Source organism: Quercus lobata, chromosome 8 (genome assembly GCF_001633185.2).
Source record: "Quercus lobata isolate SW786 chromosome 8, ValleyOak3.0 Primary Assembly, whole genome shotgun sequence".
NCBI classification, from domain to species: domain Eukaryota; kingdom Viridiplantae; phylum Streptophyta; class Magnoliopsida; order Fagales; family Fagaceae; genus Quercus; species Quercus lobata.
Genome location: NC_044911.1, coordinates 21266057 through 21291824, shown reverse-complemented (window position 1 = coordinate 21291824; position 25768 = coordinate 21266057). Strand labels below are relative to the sequence as shown.

The window sequence follows — 25768 nt, the reverse complement described above, 5'->3', positions numbered from 1 at the left end:
CCTACTATATTTTAATTTGAAAATTTATACACACACCATGCGCATGATATTACCACAAGAAAAAAATGTTTATTACAACGAAAAAAATCATTGCAATAAACTATGTCATTGTAATAGTTGATGCAAGGTATTGCAATAAAATTTGAGGTAATAGATTGGACAACAAAAAATTTCATTGCAATAAACTCTAGATATTTTAATGACAATTTTGATACAATGATATATATGTTGTTGTAATAAAAAATTTACTCCTTCGAATATCTTATAGCAATAGACTATTACTTCACAAATTTAGATTGAAAATAATTCGGGTTAAGTTATTGCAATGATATATTCGTTGGAATTAATGATTGTTTCATATTTGTCATTGTAATAGATTGTAAAATAATTGATATCAAGTTATTATAATAATATATTTGTTCGGGAAAAATCCTAAACCCCTCAATGTCTACGTGTGAATCAAAAATAAATGACTACCAAGTAATAGCAATATATATGGAAAAACAAATTTCAGCAAGCACCAATAGAAACACAACCACAAAAACACCAAATTTTACGTAGAAAATCCTCAAGTGTAGAGAGAAAAACCACAAGGCGGCTCCGAAAAATATTTTCTATGAAAATAGAGACTACAACTCTCAAGTCTTTGCCAAACTTGAATTCACAATAATTCGATATACAACAAATTAATTTCAATGAGTAAATACAATTTCACTACAAAACCAGTAGCAAAGATCTTCCTCTAAACACTCCAACACTTTGTGGTTGTAGCACTCAAATCTCCAAGATTACTCCACCAATTTATCTTCTTATCTGTGTAGCTTAAGCAAAGAAATTAAAATGTCTTCTTTATCTTTTTCACTCGAACATACTCACTGTATTTTCTCTCTATCACGGCTGCACCTCACTGAAGTTTTCTGTGTGTTTCTCTCAAACACTCATTGGAACTTCTCCTCACCAAAGTGGCCAAAAATGACCCTTTTTGCTTCAGCTTCTCCCAAGGCCGAATGGCTTATTTTCTTTTCTTTTCTTCTTTTTTTCTTTAGCGTGTCCAACATGTTTGCTCAACTTTGCATTAAATAATGGAAAAGGTTAACCAATGCCTAAGAACTATTTTTAGAAACATTTTATTGGGAGAATGATAAAATAATAAATATTGTTGATAGCTTTTTATATTTCTCATGAAAGTAGTGTCAAAACTTTTCTATTATGATTTATTAACAAGCCCTAATTAAGGGCATTCGTTTACATGACCCTTAAACAAAAAGTTGACTTTGGAAGTTTGATAAGTCAAGCTCATTTGAGCTTTGCCCATGCATGGTTCTATTATGATTTATTAACAAGCCCTAATTAAGGGCATTCGTTTACATGACCCTTAAACAAAAAGTTGACTTTGGAAGTTTGATAAGTCAAGCTCATTTGAGCTTTGCCCATGCATGGGTGCTTTGCACCCAACAATATGCACTTCATGTTTTTCATTGAAGTAAATAATAAATGACAAACGTTAATAAACACCGTGCGGTGCTTGTTAAGGATAAAATTGGATAAATAGGAGAAAAAAATGACACTATAGAAAATTGACCCTCTAGCATACAAGGTTGGTAAAAATATTGACATAAAGTTGGATGTTAAGGAGTACTATTAACACAAACCATTATAAAATAATTGATATCAAATTATTACAATAATATATTCATTGCAATAAAATATCACATGCAATACAATTTTTTGTAATGCAATAAAGTATTAAATCCTTTATTGCAACCAATAATTATAAGTTATTGCAACAAATTATTGTTAATACAATAATTTACCACTTTTAAGTTTTATTATAACGATTTTTAACTCACTCAGCTCATTGTCTGCTTCATATGTGGCCGAGTGGGACACCATGCCCTAGCCCCAAGAGCTTATAAGGCATGCGTGGAGTGCTTCTCTAACTGATGTGGGACTGCACTCAAAGTCTTCCCATACTCAGGGACGAGGACAAATCCGTGCGGGCTTAGCTCCCAAAAGCGGACAATGAGCCGAGTGCGCGCGGGAAAAATCCCCCACAGTTTCTAATACCATTATATTATTTTTGTTGTATTAACACTTGATGTAATTGATTTATTTTAGTGCAGTGTGTGATACTTTGAGGGACGAGCACTCAGAGTGATGCAGTTGAAATATTTACTTTGAAGTCTTTTTGAGTGGAATTCATCATTTCTTTCGTTCTCATAAGCTCCAATGTTGTTTATTTTCTTCTTTTCTTTTGTTTTTTTCCTTTTTGTTTTTGTGCTTTCTTATCATGTATTTCAGACCGTATACCAGCGTATTTTTTGTTGTTGGTTTTTTAATGAAAATGAAAAAAAGAAAAAAAAAGTTTGAAACAAACTCAATTGTAAACAGGAGAAGCAGTAAGAAGGATAATAGCCGAATGTAGTAGAGACTAGAGAGGTATGGGATGGTTAGTAAATGAACTACAAGAAGACCAATGGTTTCCCTCTGAATTGCTCTCCCTTCGGAGCACCCACAATAGTAAGAAGAATCTGCATGTAAGAGCTGCTGCTTCAAAAACTGTGGCAGCTTGAGCCTAAGCTTTACTTTTGACAACGTTATTATGATCACCAGACGTACAAAGTGCTGGAAAAGGTAACGGATCATGTGCAGCGGTAGAGATCTCAAGTGATACTGCTCTGCTGGTTTTAGTCTCAGTTTATGCAGCTTGTGCTCCAACACTCCCACCATCTTTACCCTTACACGCCCCTAGTGAATTCTATACATGAATGAATCTTTTGCTAATGGATTTGGGCTTTGTCTATGAAGGTTCATTTTAGCTGGGCTGGCGGGCATGTATGAGATCTTCAAGTAATCAAGTGTGATAATAAAACAATTAAAGCAACTAGGACATTTTATTTTTAGCACCAAAAAAAAAGAAGCGTCCACGCATTGAAATTTACTGCCCCTGAAATGAAATTTCAAAGGAAATAATGTACGTGGCAAATATAAATTGTTTTTTGGTTAAATTAATTACTACTTATAATTACCAAAGGTAAAGGAATTGAAAATATAATAATAGTAATGAGATTAATTTGTACCAATGGACAGGACAAGGATGAAAAGACATGCACTAGGTGATCAGTTATTTCATTTACGAGTTTAGTTACACTTTATAGTCTATACACCAAAATAACTTCTAATGAGCTTCAAAGCTCAAACCCGCTTGATTTGTCTCGAGGCCAGTCAGGTATACATTGGGGATTACACATGCTTATTGTTGGGAAAAATTCTGAATAACTGCGAATAAATCTCAGCAAGCACAATTTTCTTACAATCATACAAGAACACAAAAATTTATATGAAAAACCATTTTTCTTAAAGGAAAAATTACGGGACAAACTCTGAAAAATTTTACTATATTAAATAAAGATTATAATACTTAAAAATATAACTTGAGCAAAAAAAAAACCTCACTTTTTCTTTTCACTCACTACTCTTTTCCTCATTGTGTATCTCACAATTTTCTCTTGCTCTCTCTATTTTTCACTTCTTTTTTACTTGCTCTCACTCACGTAGTTCTTCAAGACTACACCGTTCTCAATCTCACTCACTGGGACTTCTCTTGCTCACTGGCCGAATGACCTCTCATTTTATTTCTTTATCTTTTCCTTCTTTTCTTCCTTTCATACTCTTGACATCAAATCACAATAAATACAACTCACTTGTCTTCACTTTGCTTCAGCCAATTTCTCTTTTCTTCAGCTGTCCTTTTAGGCCGAATAGCCTTAATGGATCAGCCCCTTTCTTTTCTCTTTCTCTCCTCAGCGTGTCCAACACGCCTAAACCAACCAACGCCAATAACTCATGCTGACTTTTGTACATGATCGATGAAGAAAAGTTAAGAAACATGAAAGACAAGCTCATTAAATGAGCATGTCAAAAAACAAAAACAAAAAAGAAAAAAAAAACACTGACAAGATGAAAAGAGCAAACTAATCAGATTCAAGAGCCTTCTATTGTTTTTAAGATTTAAAAATACTTATTTCTCTCTAATTATTGAATTAAAAAAAAAAATCAAATAAACAAACACAAGCGTAAAAGTCGACGAGGCTTCAGAGGTTGAACGTGTTGGATGTCAAAAACAATAGCTTTCACCTTCTTTGACTTTCATCTTCTTTTATTTTATTTTTCGCCCTAGATCTCCGATCAAAGTTTAATGTAACCTGGGACTTTAAACCGGTGCACGATCAACCACTATCAGTGACGGTCGGTGGAAAATTTTCGAACAGGCGTACAGCCCCACAACAGTGATGGCTCAAGGAATTTTATTGAAAAGGGTTGTTAAAAAACTTAAATTAAACAAATTTTAATAAAAAGAGAATTTGAATATAGTGTAATTAACCAAGAAAAAAACACAAATATATAAAATTTTACAATTTCTTTTTACGAGTTTTTATAATTTGAAATCGTCACATGATAATTTATTATCAATTATTATTATCTATTGTCAATATAAATGTGACCATTTTATTTTGTTAAGTTTATATAACATTTTTTTTTTAGTTGTCATTATTTATTTGTTATTATTTTTTATAAATTATTGCCCTTATATTAATTATTGATCCACATAACGACACTTATTTATACATAATAATAATAATAATAATAATAAATTATATATATAAACTTTTTTATTTTTTTATTGAATTACAAGTGCAACCGCTACCCCCTAACTTATGAACCCCTGAATTACAAGTACGGCCACCCCTACTTATGAACCCCAAGTCTCAGACTACTTGCGGTTACTTATTAAACAAGTGAAGTATTAAAAAAATGTTAACATTGCCAAAAACACTTTCGTATTTAGTGTCCATTTGGTAAAAATTATTTTTATCTATTTATTTTATTATTTAGATTATTTTTATTATTATACTATTTATGAGTCTTACTGCACTTTTTGATTCTATTCATAAGTTTCACTTTTATTTACAGTATTTTTAACAAAAAATTTTCAGTTTTAACAAAATAAATAGATTCCTAAAATATCTTCAAACAGTTAGTCTTGAAATCCAAGATAATGACATGTGACTTCTATGAGTATACATGGCAACCACTGAACCACCGATTGGAGAGTCCCATCACTTGTAATATTATTATTATTATATATATATATATATATATAACCGAAACTTTTGAAACATCCACAATTTTTCACGTCAGCACAATATTTAAATTAAATTTTCCACCTCATCACTGTTTTCCTTTTCCAATGCAAATTAGACTTCTAGCCAAATAAGGACACTCTCCCACCTCCTCTACTCTCTCCTATTTAAGAATTGCTTGCGTAGAAAACCTAAACCCCAAAAACTTATTTTTGCCGCAACACAATTTTCTCCTTAAAACTTATTTTTCTTCAAGATTTTTTTTTGAGGGCGGCTCATGCTTCACAATTCACATATTCCACTTATGTATTGGACTCCTCTCCTTCTTCGGTCAATGCATCAAGGTTAGGGTTATTTGATTTGTTCAATAAAAATTATAGATTTGTTGCTTTTTCTTATAAGTTTGTCAATTGTTGTTTTGTTTATTTAATTGCTGGGCCTGAATCTTTTAATTAAATCTTCAAATTTTTATTAAACAAATCAAATAACCCTAACCTTGATGCATTGACCGAAGAAGGAGATGAGTCCAATACATAAGTGGAAAAACTATAATCATGGATTCCCTTTTTTCTATTGTATTTCTCTATTGCGTAATTATATATATATATATATATATATTGTTTTATTTCAATACTTTTGAAGCTTTGAATCTTCTGATTTTTTAAAAAATTTTTTTTTTTTGGCCTTTTGGAAGTTTTAACATCATAACTTTTGGGTTTTATTTTTTCTATTATCAGAAATTATCTAGAAGATTTCAATGAATATCTATGGATTATTCTTTTTTAGGGTAACCCATCTTTATCTTATATTTCTATTCCTAACTTTTTTTTCCTATATTTTTTCTTTAATTGTCCGTGTTTACGTCTCTTTTGTTTTTCTTATTTTTTCTTTAATTGTTCGTGTTTATGTCTCTTTTTGTGTGAGTATGTGTCATCGTATCTGGGTACTTAGGCAAAATCTATAAAGACTAAAGATGCTTTTTTTTTTTGGTAATGAATCCTGTGTTTTTCATGACTTTAGTGAGTCATATTCTTAATGATCGAAATGGTTTTGTTTGACGTGGATTTTGTTCATATTGGTTTCAAAGTTTATTTCTCGGCTTATATTATAGATTGTAATATATTTATTCATCAAACTGTTTAGTTGAGTTTGTTTTCGAAATTGTTTTCAGTGTTGGACATTTTCTTGAAGCATGTTGGTATCATATATTAAAATACTGTTAAGTTGATGATAATAATTGTAAGGACACATTCTCAGGCGGCCCAATAAGGATGTTGGGCTCGCGTACGAAAGATCCTCACAATATGATTTGTAGAGAGTGGGCTTGAAAAGCTAGCCGTTGGTCGAGTGGCGTTGTCCGGTCATGGCTTTAGAGGAATCTACGTAGAAAAAGGGAATTGGGTATGAACATTTAAGCCCTAAGGCGTCGTACCCCGTGGGATGGAGCTCCTCGGAGTTGATCCGAGGACCTGTTGAGGTCTTCTCTCGGTTGCCCAATTACGAACTTTCTTCCATGAAGTCCGGTGTTCCTAAGATGTTTTTCCATGTAATCTCTCTTTTTTCGGAGGTGGAAAAAAGGGCCTCCTTCAGATCTACTTACTTCCTTATTTTATACTAGCTTGCATTCATTGCCCTTCGTCCACGTGTAGGGTCAATCTTTACGAACATTGACATTTGTCCCATCAGTCCAATCCCGGAATTGTTGGGGATGGTTTGATAAAGCTGCAGAGTACGGCTCTGTCAGGCGTCGGGCCTTATCTAGAAGGGTAGTATGGATAACTTCCCCAAGATATTCTGGATTTCCTTACTAATTCGTCCCTATTCCAGTTTTGCCCCTTTATTCTGGTGGGATTATGGATCTGCCGAGGACTAAACTGTCCTCGGCTGCTTCCCAAAAATTGTTTTATGCTCTGCGTTGTAGAGCTTGGGCCACAGCTCTCCTCGGATTGGGCCTTCGGACGCTCTAAGGATAAATGGGCCTGGTCCACGAATTGTTGGGCCCCACAATAGCCCCTCAAAACCCTTCTGTCCGACTTCCGGGTTGGAAATGAGGGTTTTGGCAAACCCGGGCCCTCAATATGGCCCATTTAATTTGACCCCGCATTTATGTGAGCGGCTTTCCGCCTGTCCACGAAGTTAGTCGTTTTTCAAGGGAGTCCGTTTAATCTGCTCGTGATCTGCTCCTGCCGATTGACTATCCCAAACACGCCTTTAGTAAATCCCCTTTACGAGACTCATTTATGTCCGGCGGCTCATCTGATAAGGTGGGGAAGCGGAATGGACGCCTCTTTTTCTTCAGATTCTTTTGGAAACTTTGAATGCGTTTAATTCCCTCTGTTTCGTTCTTCCTATAAGAAGGCAAGCAGGAGGCAATCACTTTCGTACAGACTCCTCCCCTTCCTTCTGAGATCTGAAACCCGTAGCCTCTTTTAGCGTCTGCTTAGCCTGTTTATTATACATCATATCCGTACACGTCCTCCATAACGAATGATGAAGGAGACACACTCCTCCTCAAAACACCATATCCTGACAAAACTTGAAATGGCTCGGTCAGGGCAAGGGTGGCGCAGACTTAAGATCTGTTCCGCCTCTCTTTTAGCCAAAATCCGAAGCAGGGGCTCGTCATGTCGAATTCTCGGCGTGACTGAGTCGAGAACAACCAAGACCAGCACCACCCGGCTCCTCACGAGCGTACCTAATATGGCACCAGCGTGTTAGGAGTCAGGGCTGAGGCAGGGGCTAAGTGCTTCTGCTTCTCCCTCTTTTGCTCCCTGGTGCCCTCCCCCGCCCTCTTCTTATAGTCTTCCCAGCACCAGTTCCGTTCTGGTGCTTTCTCTTTTCCCTCTTTTGCTCCTTTTCTTTCTTTTTATCTCTTCTCTCTTCTTCTCCTCCTTCCTTACTCATGTTCTCCATCTTCTTCATTGATTTCTTCCTTACTATTTCCTTCTTCTTCGTTTTTTTTTTAAAGTGAGTTCTTCTCTTAGTATGAGCAGCTATGAGGCAGAGATCGGAGGGACCTTGAAGACGAGTTTAAAAAGGCGCTTGACCGTTTGCTTATCTGTACTGTGGATGTTAGTACTGCTTCGGCAGCCCCTCTTTTGTATAGGCTGGTTGAAGCCTCTCTTTGTATAGGCTGGTTGAAGCCTCTCTTTGTATATTGTAATAATCTATATATATATATAAAACCGAAGCCTCTGAAGCTCCCACAATTTTCCACGTCAGTACAATATTTAAAAAATTTTACAATTTTTCACATCAACACAATATTTAAAAAATAAATAATAAAATTAAAAACCCTTTTCACTCCGTTAAAAACTCTATTCACTCAAAAACACCGGATACTTATCTTTAAAATATATATATATATTAAAAAAAAAACAACAACAAAACCTAAAACAAAACCTGGCCGTCCCTACCCTAATATGTTTCATTCTCTTAACTATTCCACAATCAGGAAAAAAGAAAAGAGCGAGAGAGAGAAGATGACGAAAACGTCAATGGCTTCCCTAAGGTCATTCTCCGCGAGGTTCGTGGTTGCTCCGCTGAGGTACTTTACGATCTTTGCTGTTTTCTCTGTAAATCTTTCACTCTAATTGTTTATTAATGTTAAATCTATCAATGTGTTATGAATTTTCGCCTAAAATTTGCAAATTGTGAACCGAAATTTGGTTGATTAATGCAATGGTCCACAATTCACATAGATGAGAAAACTTGGCTAATCTTGAAGCGAAGTTTGATATGAAAAGGGTTTTTTTTTTTTGACGGTTTGCTCTCTGTGTTCTGCAAGAAAACGAAGAGGTTAGGATAATTGATGTTATCTTGGTTCTTGGATTATATTTTGACTAATTGAAACCAAAATCCTAAACCTTTATCTTTTAGAACTTTGTTTTGTGTGTGTAATGCTGCCAAATCTTTCTTTGTTTTGTATGTGTAACTTTTTTATGTACATATATAGTTTCCTTTCCACCGTCAAATTCAAAGAATCTGCAACTGAAGCCAACCTTCTCTGAAGAGCAAAATCCTAACCCCGGGTAAGAATTCTGATTCTCTTTCAATTGAAAACCTACCTACCCTGTTATTATTTACTTTTGGTGTATGCAAACCCTTAAACAACTGTCAAATATGTTGAGTATATTGAACATGAAAAAATAATTATTCACCCCGGTATTTTGGTGCATCTGACTTTAAGATTGTCATTGATAATCCTAGAAAATATGTTCCCAACTTTTGGATTGCAATTCTATAAGATACATTCATCAATCTGTTGCTATAATGTTTTTTCTCACCTTTGCAGGTACCATCAGTTGGTATTCCAGCACCAAAAAGGGCTCAACCTCTTGGTACCATCTCTGCTGCTCCTTGGGGTTCTGCACTTATTTTGCCAATTTCATATTCATACATAGCCATGAGTTCTAAGGGACTCACTGAAGCCTCAAAGATAGCAACCTTGAATGCAAACTACATGGCAAAACGTTTGGAGGTTCTTAACTCATCCTTTTCATCTTTTGGTTTTATGTTTGCATATATGTGTTGATCTTGAAAAATAATTTCATTTGGTTTTCTACAGCATGAAATAGAAGTTCATTGTTTTCTTAGTATAATATAATGATGTGAACATTACAGAGCCACTACCCCATTCTTTTTCGAGGAGTCAATGGAACAGTCGCCAATGAATTTCAAGGTATCTCAAATCATACTCTTCCTATGGATTCCCAATTCTGTAAGTTTACTTTGGCTTATAGTGAGTCATTTTAATTGCAAAACATAGCTGGTATACAGCATGTGTTTGACAAAATATCTTACTCACTTTTGCATTTTTTCTTTCTTGATAATTCGATAGTTATACTCTTACATTAGTTTAAGTCAACTTCATGGTTTGTGTCTCTTGGTTTTAAGCCTTTTCCTACAATTAAGGTAGTTTTGACATGTAGGAAAAGTACCTCTCTAAATTTCTGCCACGTTTACCATTAAAAAACGAAAATGAATCACTTTGCATAGACTGTTATGTTCTAGGTGTTCACTACTCTTATATTAAAAGCTTTAACGCTGCCTATATTGATTCTCAGGATAAAACTTCAAATGGAAGTTTAAGACCTAGGGTAAAAGTGTTTGTGAACATGTGCCAAGAAAGAAACCTGTAACTGCCAAATAAGAACAATGGCTAAAGAGTTACAAAAAGGTAACGGTCAATAATATAACTTTTCCAAAAAATTTGAAACTCTTCCACCTTTCTTTTGATTTGGCAGCTACAGGCTCCTCTAGCTTATGATTACTTATGTGCAAAAAGGTTTTGAAGTGTTGTGAAAGGAACATTTTCTTCGGTTATTACTTTTTTGTTGTAGAAACATCTATGATATTACTAACTATCCTTCTAATGACCATTATTCAATTATAATATACCTTTTGATATGGTCTTCTAGGGTAAACAAGAAGGAAAATGTTTATTGATTCAAAAAAATTTCTTATCATAAATTGTGTAATTTATAAATTTGTATTTACCTAAGTTAGACCATATTTCTTTCTGATTTCTTATGCTTTTTTTTTTTTTTCAAAAATTTTAAATATGTGTGCAGGGTATACTGTTGGCTATGTGAATATTAAAGCAAAAATGTTGTTTATACTTTGCAAGTTGAACTTAGACATTGATGCTCAAGGTATGTGTATGCATGAGTAGATTTACAATATCAGCCAAGTCATAAATAGTTGTTTCTACAATCAAGGCTATTCTGCTATGTAGGGAAAACAACTATTTTAAAAACAGACATGCGTTAAGCAAAAACCCCTTAAACGCCACACCCCTATACAATCAGCACATCCCGAAGATGAAATGATGTATTCATTTGGTAAAAAACATAGTGACAAAAGAAAATATCTTCCTTCTCTCAATTTTCACTCTCACATCTTTAGTACTTGCACTTTTTGTTATTTTTTGTTTCTTCTCTGCATATACCTAAGGTGGCATAGCGTTATTATTTTCCTTCTTCAAATACTGTTTTTGCAATCCAAAGTTTCTGCTGTTGCTTTTCCTATTTGAATTAGCATCTCCATTTTTAGTTATTTCTATACTCTAGAATTTTGTTTTTATTTCATTGGCTAGGGTTCGTTGGTCACATTTTGTTAATTGCTTTTATTTGGATTTTTCCTCCAGATTTACAATAATCCGGCTTTTGGTTTGGTGATTTTAGGGTTTTAGTGATTTTTCCCTGGAACTTCTTATTGGTGCTTGGAAAAACACATAATTATTCATGTAGTTAATTGCAACGTTTTAAAATTTTCTGTAGGGAGGTTCTTTTTATAATTCAAAATTGAATTTAAAGTCGTCTATATATATTTTAAAAGAAATTTCCCCTTCTGAATTGTCTAGGGTTCTTCTTTCACCCTTATTAAAATAGATGGCTTTATTGTTTTTGTTTTTTTCCCTTGGAATTTTTTTAAATTCTTTTTTAATTTATTTTTTCCATTCTATCCCTGCCAGAAACAGTGCTAATTGGTGGGTATACTATTGTGGAATTGCATCGTGTTTTGGTTTAGGACTCTATCACCACAAGTCAAACTCAAAACCCACACACACAATGCAAAGGGCAAAGAGCAAAGGGCAGTGGACAATTGGGCCTGGATTTTTTAATTTGGAAATATTTCCTATTCAATTTTTTCTTTCTAATTGAAGCTCCTTTGGAATCGCAGTTCTCTCTAAATGGTGACAAGTTGAATTTATTGCTTTGGAACTGGGTTTAGTAATTTAATTTGGATGCTTTGGTCACAATAGATGGGTTTATTGTTTTGACTCATTGACAGTTTTTTTCAAAGTAAAAACAGTTTTCTATAACTAATCTTAATGAAATCGTGGGGATCAAATAAGTGTAGGATTGAATGTTGTGCTAATATTTGCTTTTCTTTTTTAATCTTATTTAGGTCTATTGTTCAGTTAAGATTTGTCGGAACCGCAGGCAAAGAGAGATAGGCCATATCCCCGTAACCGGTAAAGTATTTGCTTTTTTTGTTTTGGTTTTATTGTGGTAGAACTCGAACACTTTAGTGGGTTTTCAAACTTGGGCTTCTTCCTCTAGAGGTGGAAGATTCTTTCTTTAAAATTTGGTTATCTGTTTTCCCACATAACTTAGTTCCTAGATCCATACTAGAGCTTTCTACCTCCAGTTCCCTAAACTTTTAAATTCTAAGTTTGGAAAGATTATCCCCCTTGCTAATTTTTTCAGGTTATTTTTTCAAGTCTTCTGGTATTGAAATTTATAATATAATTAAGCCTTTTAATCTCATCTCTTGAGACTATGTACCAAGATATACTTTTTAGGCAATTATAAATCATCATGAATTTATTTATCTTTTGAGACCGTATAAGCCATCATGAATATTATTTCTTTTCAACCATGCTTTGGTAATCCAAAGAAGTAAATAAGTTCATTATGCAAGACCTGTATAACATTTTTCCTTCAGGCAATGGTGTGGCTTTAAATTTTAAGATATTTCATACTTAATTCCATCTGCCTTGATACTATAAATAAATTACCACTAATCTAAAAATTGTAAATTGTTAGAAACTAATAAATTTAATCATTCAATCAAAATTCTTAATTGCTCTTTCGGAAATCCTATTGCAAGGAGGGGGGAGAATATTGTCCAAAGAATGATGGAAAACTAGCAGTTTATTCACGTGATTTCAAATCAATATCTAATCTAATACTATATATGTTAAAATAGAAGCTAAGAGAAAGTAAGGACCTACAATCAAGGATGTTGGGAAAGGTAGAGATAGAGTTATTTTCTATATTTTGCTCCCATGTCTTGCTGCTTGCTTTGTTGTATATGTTCTTGCCGTTGGTTGTGCAGGGTGAATGGGAAAAGGAGCTACCTTTGCTGGGTTTCTTAGTTCAATAAGAAAAAGGAGGAAGCTTTATATGTTTTTGGTCGTGCTTTCCTTGGATTTCTTTGAGAGGTTGGTCCGACTATTGTGGAGAGTTGTTGGTGGTCTTTTTGGGTTAGGAAAGGATTCTGTTTATGGAGTTATGGAGGGCTGGAACAGTGGTACTTTTTGTATTTGTTATGTTACTTTTTTTCTTTTCTATCTCATTTGTCTATATTGAATTGTGCTTAAGAACAACCAATGCTATTGCCCATTGTACCTAGATATATAAATTACTTTGTTATATACTACAGAATATGAGTAGCAAGATAGAGTTACAAAAAATTGCCCCCTTTTGTAAAATATGTTACTATTTAATTTTATAAAGAACATTTTTCTACCATTGAGTTGGCTTATCAGACTTGGAATATATGTAGTTTGTTTTAAATCTAACCTACATATGTAAAGGGTTTGTGATGTTTCCTTCCTTAGAGGTATAGAGTATGGGTATGTACACTTTACATGAAACTGTAATTTGTCTTTACACAAATTTTACTATTAATAGAAAATTTCCTACTACGATTGTTTAAATATGAGCTATGAAAACAAGTTTGAGTAAAAAGTGAAGAAGAGGATTAATTTTTTTTAATAATTTGATAATTCAAGAAGAGGGTGTTTGAACCTAACAAATATAACAATAATGTTATATAGATTTTGTAGATATTCTTTGTGCTTTCCCGTGCATCGCACGGGTTAGCGACTAGTTTTTCATATTAATAAAACTTGTTTCTATTTCACTTTGCATGTTCTGTCTCTTTGTTTTTTATAAATTTGTAAGCGCCGCTCGGCACAATCATATAGCATCTAAATCAATGACGACTAAGACCAAAATACTTAATAATAAAAAGATGTTGCCATAACTTTAATGGAAGTGCTTGGCATGATAAGGCAGACCAATAAAAAGTAATACTTACCCCCTGGCTTGGGTCCGAGGATCATGCAAGGCCTTGGTTCTGTCCAAAACTTGTAATAATAATAACTTTTTGTATTTGGTTTCCCCATAGGCTTGAGTCCGAGGACATACAAGGCCTTGGTTCTGTCCAAAACTTCAATAATAATAATTTTTTTTGTACTTGGTTTCCCCATAGGCTTGAGTCCGAGGACCATACAAGGCCTTGGTTCTGTCCAAAACTTTAATAATAATAATTTTTTTTGTACTTGGTTTCCCCATAGGCGTGAGTCCGAGGACCATACAAGGCCTTGGTTCTGTCCAAAACTTTAATAATAATAATTTTTTGTACTTGGTTTCCCCATAGGCTTGAGTCCGAGGACCTACAAGGCCTTGATTCTGTCCAAAACTTCAATAATAATAATTTTTTTGTACTTGGTTTCCCCATAGGCTTGAGTCCGAGGACCATACAAGGCCTTGGTTCTGTCCAAAACTTTAATAATAATAATTTTTTTTGTACTTGGTTTCCCCATAGGCTTGAGTCTGAGGACCATACAAGGCCTTGGTTCTGTCCAAAACTTTAATAATAATAACTTTTTGTACTTGGTTTCCCCATAGGCTTGAGTCCGAGGACCTACAAGGCCTTGGTTCTGTCCAAAACTTTATTCCCTCCCCTTTTCTTTTTGCACCTGTCTTTCCTCAGGTGTCTCATAAGTTGCCGAGCAGGAAGTTGTCCTCGGTAATGGTTATTCCTTGGTGTGGGCCATAGTCCGTGGGCTTCCATGCAGAACGGGCCTGGGCCGCGAATTTATTAGGCCCAGAGGTTTAGAGGCATTTCCGTAGCCTTTGGTCACGCGGTACTTTTTGGCGTCCTAGTATTCGAGGTGCGCCTTTACGAGGCTCCTTTAATCTCAGGGTTGCAGACGACATTGGAAATCGAGCCGGAGACATTTTGTCTGTAGCGTTCCTTGGGACGCTACGTGAATTAAATGCCATCACCTCTTCTTTTAAATAAATAGGAGAGGAGGTTGCTTTACTTTCACACGAATTCTTCAGTCTCCTCTCTTAGTACATCATGTTTGAGGCGAGGATTGGGGCAAAGGAGCTCTCTCCGCCACAAAAGCGTTGTGTCTTCCTGAGACTCCAGATAGTGAGGTACAGGCCAAGGAGGCGTAGACTCAAGAGAATATCTCAATTCAAGAGAGGGGAAAGGATGTTTCTCCTTCTTTTAGTCAAAATCCGAAGCAGGTTCTGGTCATGCCAGATTTTTGGCATGCCCGAAGAAGGAATTTCCGCCATCAGCGCCGTCTGCCTTGTAGCAGGCAAACTTCTGCGGGGGCTTCCCAACTGCCGGCTCCCTGCATCTTTGCTGTAGATGGTGTTAGCCTGAGGTCAGGTTCTTTGGCTGCCTGAGTTATGGGCATGTAGAAGCGTCGAGGAATAGTTTCCTTAGACGACATCTTGGAACAGTAGCCAACCTCTCCTCTGAGATATCTCCTCGGCATCATCTTTACTCTTTTGTGCTTTTCTTTTGCTTACGCAGTTAACTCTAATGTAAGCTGGTTTCAGCTTTTATTGTACACTGTACTGTTCTTTTGTCTTAATAAAAGATGTGTTTATTTCTTTATGCATATGTTATTTTTTTTTGCAACAACCACTTTGGGTCTGAATATTAAGTCTAAACATGCCTTTAACAATATTCCGGACGGAAGAACACTTTAATACAAACCCTTATTAGTTTAAACTCGCAAATATTATCAAGTGTAACAATGGTAATCCTCAACAGATTGAATTTATGGAACTAACCGAGATAGCTGCTGAGCGCTGCGTGATGCACACTAGACGAATATCCGAGAGAGCAGCCGAGCAGCGATGGACTTGGATCGTGCCCTTGGATCGTGCCCTTGGGACAACATACTGTGCCGTATCGTATTAGCCCCTTTGGCACTGGGGATCTGCGGGTAGACCGAGGAACCCGTGCAATTAAAGACTGACCCAACTGTTAACGAGAAGTCCTATTCGGATGGATTTTAATGCTCTAGTAACAGTTTTTATTTTGTGTACTTGGTTTCCCCATAGGCTTGAGTCCGAGGACCATGCAAGGCCTTGGTTCTGTCCAAAACTTGTAAGATTTCTTTTATGTACTTGGTTTCCCCATAGGCTTGAGTCCGAGGACCATGCAAGGCCTTGGTTCTGTCCAAAACTTGTAAGATTTCTTTTATGTACTTGGTTTCCCCATAGGCTTGAGTCCGAGGACCATGCAAGGCCTTGGTTCTGTCCAAAACTTATAAGATTTCTTTTTGTACTTGGTTTCCCCATAGGCTTGAGTCCGAGGACCATGCAAGGCCTTGGTTCTGTCCAAAACTTGTAAGATTTCTTTTTTGTACTTGGTTTCCCCATAGGCTTGAGTCCGAGGACCATGCAAGGCCTTGGTTCTGTCCAAAACTTGTAAGATTTTCTTTTATGTACTTGGTTTCCCCATAGGCTTGAGTCCGAGGACCATGCAAGGCCTTGGTTCTGTCCAAAACTTGTAAGATTTCTTTTATGTACTTGGTTTCCCCATAGGCTTGAGTCCGAGGACCATGCAAGGCCTTGGTTCTGTCCAAAACTTATGATCTTTTATGTACTTGGTTTCCCCATAGGCTTGAGTCCGTGGACCATGCAAGGCTTGGTTCTGTCCAAAACTTTTCTTTTATGTACTTGGTTTCCCCATAGGCTTGAGTCCGTGGACCATGCAAGGCCTTGGTTCTGTCCAAAACTTGTAAGATTTCTTTTATGTACTTGGTTTCCCCATAGGCTTGAGTCCGAGGACCATGCAAGGCCTTGGTTCTGTGCAAAACTTGTAAGATTTCTTTTATGTACTTGGTTTCCCCATAGGCTTGAGTCCGAGGACCATGCAAGGCCTTGGTTCTGTCCAAAACTTGTAAGATTTCTTTTATGTACTTTATTTTTCAACCACCAGCCCCTTCACCAAGGCGGGAATAGTTGGCCTGAGACCGGAAGCCCCTAGAGACGCCCGTGCCCTTAGCACTGCGAGGCGTAGCCCCTAGCAGAGGCTTACGTCGGAGCAACAACTATATGCCGCCGGAGACAGGGGAAATCCTGGAAATTTCTGCTTGCTAGAGAGCTGACTCCACCGCCACCTGCGCCAACGCGCAAGCTTTCCCACAGACGGCGCCAATTGTAAGGACACAATTCTCAGGCGGCCCAATAAGGATGTTGGGCTCGCGTACGAAAGATTCCTCACAATATGATTTGTAGAGAGTGGGCTTGAAAAGCTAGCCGTTGGTCGAGTGGCGTTGTCCGGTCATGGCTTTAGAGGAATCTACGTAGAAAAAGGGAATTGGGTATGAACATTTAAGCCCTAAGGCGTCGTACCCCGTGGGATGGAGCTCCTCGGAGTTGATCCGAAGACCTGTTGAGGTCTTCTCTCGGTTGCCCAACGACGGACTTTCTTCCATGAAGTCCGGTGTTCCTGAGATGTTTTCCCATGTAGTCTCTCTTTTTTCGGAGGTGGAAAAAAGGGCCTCCTTCAGATCTACTTACTTCCTTATTTTATACTAGCTTGCATTCATTGCCCTTCGTCCACGTGTAGGGTCAATCTTTACGAACATTGACATTTGTCCCATCAGTCCAATCCCGGAATTGTTGGGGATGGTTTGATAAAACTGCAGAGTACGGCTCTGTCAGGCGTCGGGCCTTATCTAGAAGGGTAGTATGGATAACTTCCCCAAGATATTCTGGATTTCCTTACTAATTCGTCCCTATTCCAGTTTTGCCCCTTTATTCTGGTGGGATTATGGATCTGTCGAGGACTAAACTGTCCTCGGCTGCTTCCCAAAAATTGTTTTGTGCTCTGCGTTGTAGAGCTTGGGCCACAGCTCTCCTCGGATTGGGCCTTCGAACGCTCTAAGGATAAATGGGCCTGGTCCACGAATTGTTGGGCCCCACAATAATAATAATATAGTTTAATAAATGTCTGAAACGTATAGCTGTTAACAAATGTTTTAGCTATATGATTTTATTTTACAAATTCAATTTTGGTGTTGTAGTAAAATAAACAAAGATTAAATTATATATTGTACTCAATACATTTCCCGTGCATCGCACGGGTTAGTGACTAGTTATTATTATTATACAACTTAAACTTAACCCAGAAGATTTTCGCAATTCGCACATAATTCGCATGGCAACTTCGAACTCCTTGCAATTACATATTCTACGTTAATAGTAGTGAATTGGTTGAACAGTCTCTAATGAAAAGTTCATATAACACTGGTGTACAAGTTAACAGGCATGGTCGTACTATGATGTTATTGCATATTTAAAATGGAAAATGCTAACTAATACCCTTAAGGGAATGGTTAATAATTTATTTAATGAAAATTTTGATAGTTTTCTTCATTTCCCATAAAAATAGTGTAAAATTTTTCCTAAAATGTATTGTTAATCATTGTCCTAAAGGCAGGGCGGGCTCAAGGTATTGTGTGGCCTAAGGCGATTACTTTAAGTAAGGTCTATTATTATACTTTGAATATTAATAGAATATTTATTTAACTTTTGATTTTTTTTTCATTTAAAATCAATTTTTTTAGAAAAATATTACAAATTAAAACGAACCCATCGCATTACTCAATGACTATACAAGTAAAATAAACACTATTTATTAAATGAAGTAACCAAATACTAAAAAACTTATGATTGAAAATTTTAATAAAGTCATATATTTGATATCTCTAAATAAAATATGAGTATAAATTTATTTACTAGTGTAAGATTAATTAGTTCTTTTAACATTTATGTGTGAGAGATTAAATGATTGACCTATCCAATAAAAACATTTCTCTTTAGCGGGTTTTTCTTTGATAAAAAAACAAATATTTAGGACTTAATTAATACTTTCATTGATATAAGAATATCTCTATTGGTAACAATTTAGGCACATTTTTTCATTAGAGACCTTAGGCGGTTGCCTATTTAGCTCACCCATTGAGCTGGCATTGCCTAAGGGCATCTATTAGCATAACCCATTTAAAAATTATATATATATATATATATATATATATATATATAATTTAGGGTACAAAATTTAGTGTGTCAACTTTGGTTTTTGAACAGGTGTGGAGGTTGAATGGTCTGATCCAATGAAATCCATGACTTGTCTGACACGTTGGTACCCTTTTCCTCGTATAAATATTTGAAAGTTCGTATAGCATTGGGTGTACAAGTTAAAGAGCAGAAAATAAATTATGGAGCCAGGAAATCTTTGGAAGAAAAAATGTATGTGGCAAGGCCTCTTTCTATGCCTTCAGCACTCCATTGCCACCCCCTGAAGGTCCAAATTCTGGTATTTTGGTAATCGAAGATGAAGAAGCCAAGCAGCAGTATACTTGTTTTGGTTTGTGTAAGAGTGATGAGCTCAATGACTTGCCTTTCCCACAAAATAAGAACCTAAACCTTTGCTATTCATTAGGCAATGGCAAGAACCGATATATCACTACAACAAAATGTATTTTCAGTGACGAAAATTTTCATCACTAAATATCCAATTTTTTGTCACCAAGGACCCTTAGCAACAAAATCTACTTTTTAGTGAAAAATTCATTTCGTCGCTAATACCACGTCACTAAAGGTTCTAGCAATGAAAAATTTCGTCACTAAAGGTTCGATTAGTTTTTTTTTTTTTTTTAAAACTTTTAGTGACAAAAACATTTCATCACTAAAAGTTTTCCTCGCTAAAAACACTATTTAGTGACGAAAATATTTCGTCGCCCAAAACACTTGATTTTATTAAATCATATTTAGTGACAAAAAATTTCGTTGCTAAAACTATTTTTTAAGGAAATTCGGGTATATATAGTGACAAAAAATTTCGTCACTAAAACTATTTTTAAGAAAATCCAAACACTTATAGCAACGAAAATTTTCATCACTAAAACTATTTCTTAAAAAATTCTAGGAATGACAATTTCTGCACGACTCGCGGGTACCTGGCCCGGCCCAACCCTGATGGGTCGGGTTTTACCCGATCCGATAAAGAATAGGGTCGGGTTTGGGTTTTATTAAAAAAACCCAAAACGGGTCCGGGTTAAGTCTGGATTTTATTAAAAACCCGACCCGAACCTAGACCCGACGCAATTATATCCTAAATTACTAAAATACCCCCAATATATATATATATAGTTATAAACCCTAAAACTTCAGTTCACACCTCACTCACACTCATAGCCACCTCTCATCTCAGACTTAGTTTTCACCAAACTCTCCTCTCCCACTCTCACTTACTCTCAATCCCCCACTCACTCTCAATCTCACCACCGACCCAACTGCCCAAGCTCTCATTGCCGGTCCAACTATCACTCACTCTCAATCATTCTTGGCCGGCCAGTCTAAGTCTGTCACCAGCCACAATCAAGCGATCAAGCACTTCGTCCGTTATAGATCCACCGTGAACACAACCCTCATTCGCCGCCAAGGTGGTTTGGGTTTTTTTCTTTTCATGTTTTTGTGAGCAATTTTTTTTTTTTTTAAAGCCAAATTTGTTGGGATTTTTTGGTGTTTTGTTGCTGGGATTTTCAAATTTGCTAATTTTGTTTTTGGGATTTGTTGGATTTTTTTGTATAGATTGGTTTGTTAGATCTTGGCTTCCATTTGGATGGAAAGAAAATTTCCAAGAAAATGCTATGATTGCCAAGAAAATTACATGTATATTATGTGATTTGTGATTTGGGGTTTGTGGGTTTGTGACTGATTTCTGGGTTTGTATATCAGTTTGATGACTGATTTCTAGGTTTCTTCTGGGTTTGTGATTTTGGGCCGGGGCCCATGGGCCCTACATTGCCCAACAGGCCAGGTTTGGGTGCAACAAAAAAACCCGTTTATTAAACGGGCTGGGTTCAGGTAACGGGCACAAGCCTATGGGTCTAGTACGGGTATAAAGAAACCTGACCCGTTGACATTCCTAAAAAATTCTGCTACATTTAACAACGAATATTTCATCACTAAAACAAATTTTTTTTTTTTTTTGGGGTTATATTTTGTAACGAAAAATTTCGTGCTAAAACTAATTTTCTGTTTTTATTTTTTTTCCTGTCTTTGATATTAACCTATAACCTGTCATTACAATATTAAAATGTCACATTTGAATAATACATTTATTTCAACAACACATTTAAAAGAAAAGGATCCATACATTCCACAAGTAAAAATAAAACAAGTATCCAATTCAATCCATCCATACAAATTGTTTGTAACACATACAATAACACAAGATGTTTTATAACAATACAGAAAGTTTAGCATAATACAAATCCATTTAACCACTTGTTTGCCTTTAACATGCTAGATTAGGGTTTTTCTTGTATTTCTTGCTTTGATACCACGAACATGCATTCACATGTCCATTCATTGATGCATAGGTGCTAAGATGTAGTAAGGTAAGCTATGCATTCACATGAAAATGCATTTGTTTGTTATAAGAGCTTTATCTTCCTTTGATGAACATGTATATGCAAGTCTATATACAATGCTTTGAATGATAATATGATTTGTTTGTTGCCTATGTTTTTGCCTTGATATATACATGTTCTTGCCTTGGATGTAATGTGATGATATGTGTGGTAGATGTATGCTGGGTTTGATATGATGCAATAATAGATGTATGCTAGGGTCATATGATATGATGAGATGCCATGATAGATGTATGCTAGGGTTATATGATATAATGAGATGTCGTGATAAATGTATGTTAGGATTTGTGATGATATGAGATGCATGATAGATGTATGTTAGGTTTATGGGACGTTTGATGCCATGTTGATTGTTATATGCATGTTAGTGTGTGTGTGTGTGTGTGTAGGATACAATGTTGAACGTTCTTTTAATGAGATTAAGATGTAAAACACAATGACTGGAAGCTAACCCAGGGGTCAGGTGGGGTTGGATGCCTAACACCTCGCCATCCCCATACCTAAACTCTGAACCCATACTCTGATAGAAAGATCGGTCTTTCCACGTAAGGGCGCTATATTCAAGGTTCCTAGACCATAAAACTAGGTGGCAAATCCTTTGTTTCTCCACCCTAATTCATTCGGCCGAGGCGTACTGTAACACCCCGACCCAACTTTATAATTAAATTATGTGTTTAAGTGGTTAATTATTATTTAAGCCACTTACTCTCTAAAATTAATATAAGAGTATTTAATAAGCCTATTATTTTATGATGCCATTGAATGAGAATTGTAAAGATTATAAATAATTGAAATGGCTATTTGTATTATAAATATATACTTAGTATGTACAAAACTATATTAAGTGGTCTAAGTTATTAGATACATAGTTGATATTTTAATTAAGCATGATGCATGAGATAGTATAGTAGAAATTTCACCCACATGCAACCAATGGGAATTCAACACATAATGCCAAAGTTTCATGCATGTTAGCAAACCCAAAGACAAAGACTTTGTTGGCCATGCAATCACCAACTTCCACCTCACATCTTCCTTGACTTTTCTCAAGCTCTAGGACATCCCATAAGCTCTCTTGCTCTCATTTCCCACGGGTCCATGCAAAATCTGAATTCTCACTTCACTTTTGTCTCTTTTCTCTTAAGGAAAGTGCTAGGAACTTTCTTAAGCCCCTTTTGGCAAACCCATGGGTCCACACTTTGAAAGAAAGACAAGACTCCATCCTAATTCTTCTTTTATGCTCTCTCAAAGTAATTAGAACATATATCATCTTTTAATGTGATGGATATAACTTTATAAAGGTAAGGATATATATATATGCAAGAAATTATTTTTGTAGAAAGGTGTGAGTGTGAATGCAAGAAATTATTTTTGTAGAAAAGTGAGTGTAAATGCAAGAAAGTTGAAAAATGGGTGTAATTTTTCTTTCCCTAGCCTTCCACGTATCCCACCCCAATTGCCCACTTCTCTTATCTCTTTTTGCTGCCCCAAAAGTCTTCTCCTTACCTTATTTTCTTGGCTGCATCAGATCAGAAGTCCAGCCCCTCTTTCTCTACTCCTTTTTCCTCTTTCTTTGTTCTTCTTTCTCTTTTCTTCCTTTGCTTCTTACATGGCAGCCCTCCCTCTCTCACCAAAATAAATATCCCTCTCTAAGGAAGAAATTAAAGGGTTAACACTAAAATTTCAGCTTCAAATTGTTGGGGGGTTAAGTAACCAAAACTTCATTTGTTTATTTCTACTTCTTTAACCTCTATCTTGATTTTATAGGCTGAATTATGATTCTGTTTTAGTGATTTGAAGGTTTGATGATATTATGGTTTATTGAATGTTTAATAACATATTTTAGTATGTTTATTATAGGTACAAAAATACCCAAATGAAATTAAGGCCTATTGCTATTTGTTGATGATTTTGTAAGAATATGTATTGAAACTGTCTCTGTGATAGATTTGATGTTTACAATAAGAAAAAAATGTATTAAATCATATTCTGTGAATTAGGATGCTAGGAGTAGTTTTTATGAATTCTAAGACACACATGGTTGTTATGAAAGTGGTCTCACATCATTTGGATTAATATAAAAATAATGGTTTAATTTATAAATTGCGTGAAATTCTGTCAGGACAGATTTGAGTATGCTGTCTTGCGTGATTTTTAGTAAATTATGGGTTTATGCTTTGACTCCGAAATTTATATGGTTTATACTGGACATACAGGGGAGTAGTTATGTAAAATTTCATGACAATTTGATGTGTTTTGACAGCCCATTTGTATTTTACAAATGGAGCATATGCTGCTGAAATGAGCAGTGAACAACATACGCTACACCTAACTTTGTGGATTTAATTCTCAAGTTAGGGTGAATGTCTTGAGTTATAATTTAATATGCTTATCTTTTGGTATGTCTCAATCATAGATTAATTTTTGTGTAACTTTTTTTGAGGTTTAGTACTCAAAGGAAGGGGTTCTAAACCATGCGACGGTTGTATTTAAGAAGCTGTTTTGTCCGACATGTTGTATTTTACCATATGAATGTATATAATTACATGACCATGCATAAAAGATTTTATATTTATGCATGCATTATTGCCCTAATCTCAAAGCACCTTTTGAAATAAAGTTGGCTCTTCTAGAGATATGGGATTAATATAAGAATGTTGGTGTCTCTAGGATTTTGTACCTGTTGTTTGATGAATGTATTTTTGTTTGTGGAAACCTCGTTGAGGTGGGATTAGGATTTCTTTAATTTTAAGAGATAAGCTTTGAGATGAATGTGTAAGTTTATGATAAGGGATAATTGATAGTAAGTAATAAGCTTTGATATTTGGTTTAGGTGCTATCAGTTTCCTAGGTTTAAGCTCCGTCGACTGTAGGCTCTCAGTTCCTCTGGCTTTAGGTAAGGGATAAGTTATATGGGCATTTGGTAAGTCATGATGTTATTTTAAAGTATATTATGCATTAAAATGTTTTTGATTAGAGATATGGCATATAATCATTATTCTGACAAAGATGTGTTCGTGAGTTTTCGAAACTCTATGTATATGATTTGAGCATATTGATGCCATTACTAATTTCCACAAACATGAAGTTTAAAGAAAAGAATGGAAATGCTATTATTATGAAAAGACATGCAAAATAAGAAAATTCAGTATGATGTAAAGTATGAAATGTTTTCGGGTTATGTCCTCTGGTGATCTGAACTCTGCCAGTAAGGGTTAATTACTAGCTTTCCATGGAAAATGTTATATGATTGGCCATTAAGTGGGACTGGCTCTACTGTACCCGCTCCTTGTTGGTTACGGCCAACTTGTGGGGGAAGCCAACCTACCCCCATGGTTGGAAAATATGTATTATAATGTAATCCCGGAAATACCTGGCATTGTGGGAAATGTTGGATGCCTAGCACCATGGTGCTAGAAGCCTCCCAAATAAGTACAGACTTATCAGATATAGACTAACCAATAAATTATTTATGAACAGCTATATTATGTTATTAATCATGAGAGATGATTTTGTTAAATGCATTGTGAAAAGTTAAAAGCTCTCATGAAAATAAGAAGTTTCTGATGAAAAGAAAGCTATTCATTAAACATAAAAGTTTCTGAAGTTCTGTTGTGCTATAAAGATAAAGTTTCTGATGAAACTACAAGTTTATGTTTAAAAGTTATTAGATATCTATTTTTATGAAACGTTAAGTTTTATGACCATGAAAGTTATAGTATTTTATGAGAAGAAGGTTATAAAGAAAAGCTATCTTATTAGTCAGGATGTTTCTAGTTTAATACAAAGTTGCCGATTATTTGATTTAAGTTAAAATAATTATTTTGTAATGAGAATATATATATATATATATATATATATATATATATATGGCGACTTTGTAGGAAATGAAAGAAGTTTAGGTAGAAAGGTTTTGATAATATTAACCTGATAAGAAAAAGGAGAACAATTATTTTCCTATGAAAAGCGTATAAGTTATTATTATGAATAGTATAAAATACTATGCATGAAAAGTTGTTCTCCTATTCGAATATTCATAGAATGAAACGATCTGATTTACATGCATCCTTATTAAATTCTCATATATCTTTCCTTTACTGAGCTGTGTAGCTCACCCCTTCCACTCTTTCAGTTAGCAGGTTTTATTTTGGTGCAGAGGGAGCCTTAGTCGAGTTTGGAAGGAGCTGGTTTTAGTTTTATATGTATAGATCCTAAATTAGCAATTTGATGATTAGCTTTGTAGTATTGTGTATTTTAGGATCTAATGAAAGTTGTGTATCTTAAAGTATTAAGAGATGTATTATGTGAAAGTGTGGAAATTAAATGATTGGTGGATTATGTTATATTT

General features: G+C 35.3%; 1 protein-coding gene and 1 long non-coding RNA gene across 5 annotated transcripts; both read left to right on the top strand.

Moving 5' to 3' along the window:
* The first annotated feature begins 8603 nt into the window (after positions 1–8603).
* Positions 8604–13365, top strand: LOC115955762 (glycine dehydrogenase (decarboxylating) 2, mitochondrial-like). Of its 3 annotated transcripts, XR_004084191.1 has the most exons (7): positions 8604–8691; positions 9100–9175; positions 9439–9624; positions 9768–9825; positions 10718–10798; positions 12057–12123; positions 12990–13365. XR_004084191.1 is itself a non-coding variant. In XM_031074084.1 (6 exons), exons 3-6 carry the CDS (start codon positions 9550–9552, stop codon positions 12071–12073), a joined length of 231 nt encoding a protein of 76 aa, XP_030929944.1. In that variant the 5' UTR covers positions 8604–8691; positions 9100–9175; positions 9439–9549; the 3' UTR covers positions 12074–12177. The 3 variants fall into 3 exon arrangements, 2 of the variants coding, with proteins under 2 accessions (XP_030929944.1, XP_030929943.1); XM_031074084.1 differs by lacking the exon at positions 12990–13365 and having other exon boundaries at positions 12057–12177; XM_031074083.1 differs by lacking the exons at positions 12057–12123; positions 12990–13365 and adding an exon at positions 11620–12048.
* Positions 13366–22826: 9461 nt separating this feature from the next.
* On the top strand, positions 22827–25768 carry LOC115955763. 2 transcript variants are annotated; one of them, XR_004084193.1, is made up of 3 exons: positions 22827–23124; positions 24254–24316; positions 25553–25768. It is a non-coding gene; the product is annotated as an uncharacterized LOC115955763 (long non-coding RNA). The 2 variants fall into 2 exon arrangements; XR_004084192.1 differs by lacking the exon at positions 25553–25768 and having other exon boundaries at positions 22831–23124; positions 24254–24451.